The 10,463-nt window shown below is 42.5% G+C and overlaps 1 protein-coding gene across 1 annotated transcript; it reads left to right on the top strand.

Annotated features, from left to right (window-relative positions):
• Positions 1–784: 784 nt before the first annotated feature.
• On the top strand, positions 785–7,841 carry LOC125520168 (arginyl-tRNA--protein transferase 2-like). The gene is made up of 6 exons (XM_048685010.1): positions 785–1,056; positions 2,066–2,104; positions 3,662–3,812; positions 3,942–5,084; positions 6,514–6,838; positions 7,461–7,841. The coding sequence occupies exons 1-6, from the start codon at positions 918–920 to the stop codon at positions 7,584–7,586; spliced, it is 1,923 nt and encodes a 640-aa protein (XP_048540967.1). The 5' UTR covers positions 785–917; the 3' UTR covers positions 7,587–7,841.
• The last annotated feature ends 2,622 nt before the right edge of the window (positions 7,842–10,463 follow it).

Below are 10,463 nucleotides of genomic sequence, written 5' to 3'. Positions count from 1 at the left end.
GAGAGAATTGTGGACTTGAGCCCATAAAGAAATGAGAATACTACTATACTAGGGAGGAAGGTAGAACTACCTGTCATGAAGATTTGAATCCTTGATCTCATTGACTCGATCAAAGCGAGGTTGTGACTTACCGCCAATTTAGGGGTCTTATTAAGTCCTATCTTAATCCTCCCCGCAAAAACACTTTAAAAACTAGTATTAAAATGTCATGAAGCTGAAGTTGATTTTTCCTAAAAGTTTGGGCTTTTAAAATCTGTCATTTTCTATCATCTATATTTGGGAGATGAGGATGTAATTCGGTAGCCGCGTTGAGCCCGAAAAACCATGTGCAGTATGTGTTTGCTAGAAAAAAAATGGAAGGATTAACTTTAAACTATACAACCAATTTGTAGGGACAAAAGCTTTTAAGGCATGTTACGACGTAAGATGCTTAGAAATGTGCTTAGTAAAATAAATTGAGGTCTTTTTACGCATTAGTGCTTATCTCTATGATGCTATAAACAAGCATTGATTCTTAAAGAAAAACTGCTTTATTTCTCTAAACATCTCTTCTAAACACTTTGCGTTATATAAGGCCTGGTACTAGTAAAAACCCGCATGCAATGGTCAACTTTTCTTACTCTCCGTTCGAAAAAAAAGCTTTTCTTACTCTCAGCAAAAAAAAATTCTTACTCAGATTTTTTTTATTTTGTCGATGGGGAGCCCTGTGATTTTTATAAAAGAAAAAAGAAATCTTATTCTCGGACGAGTGATGACTAGTTCTGCTATAACAACGGGGCCAGTCCAGCAGCGGCAGAGAACCCTGTGACATCCACAGCCCAGCCCTACCAGACAGATCCGGGGACCCAACCAATCCGCCCAACCAACATCGTACTCCGGCCCGGCGGCGGCGAAACCACCGCGCGGCCGCATCGGCGATGGCGGACGGCGCCAGCAGCAGCGGCGCCCGGGACGGCGGGGGAGGCGGCGGCGGCGAGTCGGTGGTGATTGACTACGGCCGGCGGCGCACGACCTGCGGCTACTGCCGATCCACCGGCCCTACGAGCATCTCCCACGGTACCAATCCCGGAATTCCCTTCCGATTTGAAATATAGCACCGGCACTTCTTCGACCTGGATCGATCCTTGTTGCGTGTGGAATTGCTCGTCAGTTCTGGTGTCTGTCTGGAGACGACGCGCTATGCGTAGGAGGCGTAGATCACCCCTGAATCGAGTTTCAGGGGTACATGCTGTTGCTAAGGGAATCAGGCCACGAAGGCACGATGTTAGGAGGTATAGGTCACCCCGAGATGAATCTTAGGCGTACATACCCTTGCTAAGGCGAGATGCTCTCTAGTTGGGGTCGTGTAGAATCGTTGTTCTTTCTGCCTACAAGTCCTCACATTTGAAAAAGGCATGCCTAGGCTCTAGGTGATAGCAAAACACCTACGCGCTTTGGTCAGAAAAGCGCAAGGCCGTGGCAAAACACACAATTAACGCCTAGTACTTTTTAGAACTTTGATAATCCTAATGAAGTGGCTTATCCTTGCTAGTATAGGTTTGTGCAGTTAGGCTTTGAATGCTGATCGTTACTTCTCTGACTTTCTTAATTTGTTAACATGTGAGAATTTTCAGATAGCTCGGTTTGTGCCTCACCTTGTGCCACTTGTAAGAGTCAGCCAATTCCATTTTCGTAAGGCGTAATGAAGTGAAAAACATGCTATTTTCATGCTGAGTGATAACTCTTAATGTTCATTATGTTTTTGACGATAAACAACTAAACAAGTTTAAATGGTCAATCTCCTTCTTCCCTTGCCGTTACCTTCTCCCCTTCTTTTTTCATTTCCTTATCAAACATCTGTTTATATGTCTATGAGTCTATAACGACAGTTTGTGCTACCATGGTGTGTCTGCTGGAATGTCCTTCTTGTGGTCATCAGTTGCTGTCTTGCCATTGTTGTGTTAGGTTGTATTGGCATATTCTTAGTCCTGTAAATCATTCTTTCTGTCAACAATGAGATACAAAACTTTTGTGCTTTCTTGGAGTAAAGTTATTGTGCTAGTTTCTTATCCTATTAATTTTACAGGTCTGTGGGCTAACAGTCTGAAAGCTGATGACTATCAAGGTGTGAAGATTTTTTGGCTCTTACCTTTTCTGTAAAATATCCATTTTTTGGACAGTTAGCTAATTCATTGATATAGATTTAGAGGCTGGTTGTTTATTCTGTTCGCACATGTAATTTAATATGCTTCTGATATTCGAAATACTAACCAGTAAATTTTTAATTAACATAATACATATATAATTAAATAATTGATAAAAAAATCAGATGACATTTTGAGCAGTACCAAATAAGTTCTTAGATAAGGTCAAGGAAGTTCATGATACGCGATAGTATATATATAGAACCATACATGAGAATCGGTGGCGGAGTCAGGAATTTGCTCCTGGGTATTCTTGCAAAAAAATTGGCCAAAGCAATATAATAGAATAACAAATGTGCAGTAAGATGGCAAAATCAATGACTCAATGACCATACATCGATAATAGTAGCAAAATATCATTGTGGCGATATCTCTAACAATGTGGCAGTGGCAATGTTTCAGACAACAACCTATAGCTACAATCAGTGGCAGTGACAAACAATTACAATTTACAAGAAAAAGTCAACAAAGTAGCATGGCAGTGGCCATTTACAAGAGAAGTTTAAGATTTGTTTGAAAAACAGAGGAAAATCACCTTGGTGGTTCCGTGGTTGGTGCCTGTAGATGGATGCAGTACTAGATGGATGGCGTACTGACGCAGCGGCGCCAAGGGGAGGCCCCGCAGCCCAGTGCCGCAGCCCCGCATGGACTGCGGAGGCCGGAGGCGGAGGGGAGGCCAGAGGGGAGGGGAGAGCCGGAAGGGAGGGAGAGGGGCAGAGAGCTAGATCGCTGGACCAGGATGGCTGGAATCGCTTGCCGTCGTCGGCGCCATCAGCTAGGTTTGGGGACTCTGCATCGAGGGAGGGAGAGTGGGAGACGGAGACCAGTTGCGTGGCTGTCGTGGCTCAGGATGGGCTGCTCTACTGGGCTCCAGCATGTATGCATGTATAGTCAGATTTTTTTGTGCCAAATTCTTTGGTATCCAGGGAATGCCCAGGAATACCCTGAGCGCCGCCACTGATGAGAGTGCATACGATGACATGCTTTTATATCTTCAAGATATTGGGATATGAACATTTGGCAACACCAAGCTCCACCATGTTACATTTTCATCCATCTAATTTATCAGTATATCACTGACTGCCCATTGTTTTAGGATCAGTGCACCTACCGAAAACGACAAACATATCCCAACTGTGATATATGGAAACAACAGCAGGTTACTTAAAATCAGATTACTTAACAAGGAAGGAAATGTGCATATTTTCATATCATAGCAATTTGCAACAAGGAAGAACATTTATACCATGAAATAAGTGTATTCACAAAAACGATGCATTTGTTAATTATGGATTTAACTAGAGGCTTTATAGAAAAGCAGAATGGAAGTGAGAGATGGAATAAGCTGACTTGTTAGTATATTAAAACTTTATTTGTTTGTATTGTTCCACGTAATGTGACTCTTATTTTTTCTTCAGAAGAATTGCTTTTGTTGCCATGGTTTTCACCATGATTAGAATGTTGATTGTCGTTTACAGCTCTTCTTGACCGTGGATGGAGGAGGTCTGGCAGTTTTCTCTACAAGCCTGAGATGGAACGGACATGCTGTCCGGCATATACTATACGCCTGAAGGCAAGTGATTTCATTTGTTCCAAAGAGCAAGACCGTGTACTTAAAAGGATGCAAAGGTACATGTTTGTTTGTCTATTTCCCCTCTTCTTCTTTTTTGCATACGCCACATGAAGTTTATATAATGTATATTTTATAGTTGACTCTTAAATTGTCTTATATCGTGTCTTCACCTTACCCCTGTTCAGGTTTCTTGATGGAGAGCTTGACCCACAGGTTGGAAGTCCACAGTGCAAGACTAACCCTACGAAACGTTCACTCAATGAACCTATGAATTCACCAACCTTGAAAGTATCCAGGGTATCAGCATATGAATTTCAAACAGCCACGGGTCCAAGTTTAGACAAAGAAGATGAGTTTATTAGTTTCCTGTCTAGCAAAATCAATGAGGCAATAGCTACGTGCTTCCAAGGTGGAATAGCAGGTTCTGATGTTGAACTCCCTAAAGCTGTTGTGAAGACTGTTAAACCTCAAGTAAAAAAGAAAGTAGGAGGAGCAGCACAAGAAAAGAAAGGAGGAGCAGTGCAAGATTTGGTGTACTCATGTAATGTAAGTTTCCAACTGGCTGCAGTAATTAAACGTGCATTGCCTGAAGAAAAACGTGCAGTATTAGGGGACCTTTCACCAAATTGTATTGCAGAAAGACTGGTGTTGACAATGGAACATCATGGAGAAATAGCTGGTTTTGCAGTGAAAGCCTGTAATGGCCATCTGAACTTCTACTCAGCCACTATTCAGCCAATTCAGAACCACACTAGCATTGATACATGTGCACAAGCTTCTGATAGGCCGACTAGCTCAAAACAAAGCTCTGTGAACAAAAATGATGCAAGACATGGTAAAAAAGCAAGAAAGCTGGAATTTAAGATGGCAAGATCGCATTTTGACCCTGAGGAGTTTGCTTTGTACCAAAGATATCAGACAAAAGTTCACAAGGAAAAGACAGTTACGGAAAGCTCATACAAGAGATTTCTGGTGGATACCCCAATCGTACCTATTCGCCCAAGGAGTGGTGATAATACAGTTCCGCCATGCGGTTTTGGTTCATTTCATCAGCAGTATAGAATTGATGGAAAACTTGTGGCAGTTGGTGTAGTTGATATCCTTCCGAAATGTCTCTCAAGCAAATATTTGTTCTGGGATCCTGACCTTGCTTTCCTATCTCTTGGAAAGTATACAGCTCTAAAGGAAATAGATTGGATCAAGACAACACAGAAAAGTTGCCCCAGCCTTGAGTACTATTACCTTGGTTATTATATACATTCCTGCAATAAGATGAGATATAAAGCTGCATATCGACCATCAGAACTTCTCTGTCCAGTCCGTTATGAGTAAGTTGTTTTTCCTCCTATTCTGTAAAAATATCCCATTCTCATGCAAATGCAATTGGAATAAGTCCATTTTACCCTCATCAATTCTTTCCTGAGTCTGTAAGTCATTTGTCAACTCCTAAGTCGGGCATTTGACAATCCTCATACCATGATAACCGGTTTAGGCTGATGTGGGTACAGCTGAAGAGAGCAACCCGATCCTAGGTGCTCCCTACCATATTAATAATTGGGTTCCTCGCCTTCCTGGTTGCTCCTTTGTGACTTTCTCCACTAGCCCCGAGAAAATCCGTTGGTGGCCTTGTCCCGCGTACCTCTTGAGTTGGGGAACAATCGGCACGGGCTGGATCTAGATGCAACCTTTCCCAAGTCCGCTCCCTGGTCTCCACCCTCTCGATGCACTCGAGGAGAGAGAGAGGAAGAAATTGAGTTCGTAGAAATACATGGGAGGGTAACATGGTATGCTCCACTGCTTATTGTAATTTAATTTGCTACTAATCCAGAAAGGGACAAAGTTGAGTGGTATCCTTGTGGCACTCATGTCAGCAAAATTTGAACATGTAGGTGCCACATGAGCCAAAACCATGGTGGTTTAGGCTTTAGGGTAAGATGCATGTTCTGCATTGTTTTTAGGAGTTTCAAGGCGTCAAATGCCTGGTTTTGGAGTTAGGGGCTGATTCCCAGACTCGGTGAGAGTTGAGGGGGTAGGTTGCAATAGCAAAATACTCGACAAAACACTATTAATATGCAGTTTATATGTGGCATAAAATTGGTGCCATTTGATTCATATTCAAATGTGCTTATCAAATGTAATTTTTTCATATAAACTACATAATAATGGGGTAATTATTGGTCAGAGCCTTTTTTTTCAGAAGATGCAAAAGGCTTGCATGTCATTAAATTAAGAATGAAAGAAGTGATGTTACAAGGGGTAATCTCCGCAGTCCGCACTAAGAACAGTAGATACAGTGACAACCATATCTACCTACAGACATGGAAAGAGCTACGTGATTCTCTCCCTGTCCCGCGGCCACCAGCCTACCTAATAAGTATTAAGAGTTTCTCTGATTGTTGGACATTCTATCTTCCTAGTTCTAGTCTTTTCTCAAACACGTGATCATTCCTCTCCAACCAGATGTTGTGCATGCACAAGACTATCATAGTACTTTGAAATGGAGGGGCACTTTCTGGGTAAGGTATATACTGGAGCCATAGGAAGTTCAAATGCGTAGAATTTATCTCCCTTTTTAGAAGGTACAGTAAATTTCCGAAGTATACGCACGGGACTTCACGTCATATTACATGGGCCTCTGACAATAGATTTTGACATGCTTATCTGCTTAATATATTATCTGAAGTTCTATTCTGAAATGGTGTGGGTTTTCTTTATCTACCGATTTTTTGACAGTTACATTAACTCTTGATGTTGCAGGTGGGTGCGCTATGATGCTGCAAAACCATTACTAGATAGGAGCCTGTATTCCGTTCTATCTGATTTCTCCACCATGGCGCAAGATGAAATCCCCCAACCACACGCTTGTGGCCCTTGTGACGAATCTTCAGCAAAAAATGACCACAGTGAGACTCCTATTGATGAGGATGATGAGGACTCAGAGTCGGACTACGACGAATCAGACATGATGGTTGATGAAGAGATGGTTCATTCAGAATCCAAAGGTGATACAGCTGAGGACTGTTCTGGCGTAGATGTTGAAAATGTTATCATGGACCTGAGCGGCTCTCGGGTTAAATACAAGGTATATACATAAATTTGAGCTCCAGCCTAAAAAATGTGATCTTAGTTGTAGCTGGTTGATGCACTCGAAAGGGGGCGTACAGTTAGGCAGGCATTTATTTTGCCTTCCTAGCATCCATTATCATTGGTAAAAACTTCGACTTGCCGGTATTAATCCATCCATCCATCCTTTTGTAAGTCACTTCCATGGAACATCTAACTGAAAGCTCTTTGTTTTGGGTTTACCTACTAGTTTGACATCCATTCATGTTGCTGCATATAATTGGTTAAAACCGCACAATTCATGCGTAGGAAACTGCATCTGTAAGGTGTAGGAAACTGCATCTACAATTGTTTGACATCCATTCATGCTGCATGTAATAATTAAATTTGCACAACTGATGTGTAGGAAACTGCATCTGTAAGGTGTTATTTCGAGTTTTCGGTTTTATCTAATTTGACATCCATTCATGTTGGATATAATAATTAAAACCGCACAATTGATGTCCAGGTAACTGTATTTACTGTAAAGGTGTTCTTTTGAGCAGTCAGCTGTCATTCTTTGGCCGTTTGGGCTTGTTGTGAAACAGTTTGTTGATATAGATGTCCTATATATAACGCTCATGAACTTTTATATCTTTCAGGAACTTCACAGCGTTGTCGGGCCGATCGAAAGGAGACACCTGAGTGAGCTGGAAAGGCAGCTGAGCCGATACGCGAAAGTCGTTGGGAAGGAGCTGTCTGACCGTATCGTCTATTCCCTCAGCTGAGCAGCAACCATTCTTCAGGGGCAACGCAGCGCAGCCGTCCGAAACTCCTCTCCGAGTGTCTGTGCAAGTCATGTAGAGAACCAGATAGTAGATGGCTATGATGCTTTCGTTGTCAATCGATTCATAAAAACGTCTCTCTTTTGGCTCCAGTGGCAATTGCCCGGACAGCGACTTGTGCTGCGCCACAAGCGATTTGATTTGGACGCGTACATGGTTGTTGAAATTATCACAACGGAAAGCGCATGCGTACAAGTATCTCCTCTGGTTCCCCGGTGCTATCTTTTGAATATGGTGCTGTTTGTTTGGGCTTTTGCTTCTGCTTTACAGTTTTTCTACTTTAGCAAAAAAGCCAAAAAAAGCTTCTAAATAGTTGCTTATTGTTCGGCTTTTGGCTTATATCATTATATTGAGAAGCTTTTGTGGCTTTTTTTGCACGCAGAAAGCCCAAACAAACAGCGTATGTAGTTTTGCACGCAGCACGCAATGGTACAACGATCTACTACGCGTGTGGTTGGCATCAAATTATCGGAAAAAATTATGTGCTGGGGCCTGTATGGCATCGCGTAAAAGGTGTATCATCGGTAGGGGCGTGGCGTCGGGCCGTGCCTTGTCCCCCCGCGCGCGCATGCCGCCTGGGAAGAAAGGCCAGGCCAGGCCACGACGCGCGGCAACAACCCCGTGAACCGCGGCCGGGCGACGTGTTTGGCTGGTAGTGCCACCGTTCATGGCTAAACGCATGCTAAACGGGTGTCAGTCATGGCCACCCAACCCAATGAATGCATGGTCGGTCCTGCTATTTCTCAGCTCAGCTGGTGGTACCGCTGCGACGGGTGTACATGCCACGAGATGAGCCACTCGAAAGTTCAGTTCAGTACGCCCCTTTTTAGTGATGGGAACAACAACAGTGCAGCTTTAACCATAGCGAAACTGTTGGCACGTGCTGTACTGCGTCTTTGCTTTGTACGCGTCTGTACAACATACGCTGCCCTCGCCCGTCTAGAAAAACTACTCCTCCGTTCCCAACTAAAACCACGAGACTTACTTATTTTGACACGGCGATGGTTACTTCTCTCCTGCGCTGGTTCTATGAGGTCTTAACACGATGACTTTTCGATTGTCTATTACAACAAGGTTTGTACGGCTTCGGTGAGGGAGAGACGATGACGGTGGCGCGCCTTCGGCTGGTTCCAGTGATTGTATTCGTCGCTAGGTGGTCGACGGATATGGTTGTCATTTTTACTACTTCTGCTGTTCTTTGTACCGTCATGATTAAAAATGAATAGATTGAAAATTTCTCGCAAAAAATAAATAAATAAGACTATTATGTTGTGTGTAGTAATTATGCGCCGGGATAATGAAAATGCGAGGAAGGGAGGATTAACGAGGGATTAGGGGGATAAACCTTTCGATCAATTGGAATCTGTAGGTATTGTCTACATTGCCTACGTTTCTAAAAAAAGGAAGGGGTGATGGATAGAGGGATAGAGGAGACATTGTTGAAGAAGAGCTAGACTAGGGATGCAAAGCGGGGCCCGATCCGCCCCGCTTTCAAGTCAAAATAAATCAAGTTAGTTGTAATTCTTTTGTCCAGGTGTAGCTTAATTTGAACTAACCTCATGCTTTCGCGGGCTTACGCGGGATGCCTACCTGCATCCCTAAGCCAGACACATATGAACATATATTATAAACTTGCAACAAAATTATTAAAAACACATTAGGGCGGATGGTTCCTTTTCTGTTCATGATGGCTCGGCTGCAACTGGTATGGTGCTACGACGTCATGACGGTTCGGTCATCTTTGCTGTTTATAGGGTTTTACTCAGATGCAATGATACTCTTGAAGCAGAGATCCATGCGCTTATGCAAGGCATGACTTTAGCTCTCCAACACACAAAACTGCAAGTGATCGTCCAGTCAGATTCAATTGAGACTCTGTCCATCTTATTAAATGAGAATCTCTCATGTTTAGCTTATGGGCACTTGGTAGCTAAGATCAAGGCCCTGATGGAGAAGAGGGAGTTTATTCCCCAGAAGATTTGTAGGGATCAAAATAGGATAGCAGATTGTCTGGCTAATTACAACAGTACAGAATCGTGTACTGCTGTTTGGCTTCAGAAAGGCCCTCCATGTTTCGAGGATCTCTTGCCAGTAGATTGTAATCCTATAATTTTGGAATAAAACTCCTCTTTGCCGCAAAAAAAATAATACAAACATGACACTCTTAAATCCTATGTGGCGTCAAATCCAGACAGACGGCATAACGACAAGAGATTCGTGACGAAGAACCGTGCATGCGCGGGTGGTCTCGTCTGTCCTCAACAGCAAAACGACAAAACCATGGAATGTTCGTCGCAAAAGCAAATCTATGCCCGTGGCGAGGACCAGAACTAGATTGTCGGAAAAGAGAACACACCGTTGTTATCGTATTGATTATTGTACGACATTGTACAACCGTCAAGCGAGAATTTATTATTGGGACAGTCAGACAAGTAAAACAGCTGCAAGGCTAGTCATAGTGAAAGTAACATAAATAATAACATACATGTCACATAAGCAAAAAGATGATATGTCATGTAATTAATAAAAAGAGAGACAAATATAATAACATAATATGTTACCATCACATAGTGCTTTCCAATGCAAAATGAATCTTTCTTTTTTGCGGGTAATGTAAAATGAGTCTACAAAGCAATAAATGAAGATATGTATATTACTAGACCGATGACACTTCCCACTATGGAGGTAGTAACTTATGCACCAGCAGAGTACTATTCTAAGTTACTTCCACTATGACTAGCCTAACCTCTATATCTCGATTTTTGTGTATACAGTACTTGTTAGTATAATACTCTTTTAAATTATTACCAGCGATAAAAA

The sequence above is a fragment of the Triticum urartu genome, chromosome 1, assembly GCF_003073215.2.
Source record: "Triticum urartu cultivar G1812 chromosome 1, Tu2.1, whole genome shotgun sequence".
Taxonomy (NCBI): Eukaryota; Viridiplantae; Streptophyta; class Magnoliopsida; order Poales; family Poaceae; genus Triticum; species Triticum urartu.
Note: the sequence above shows the minus strand (reverse complement) of the source record. Positions and strands in the feature narration are given on the sequence as shown.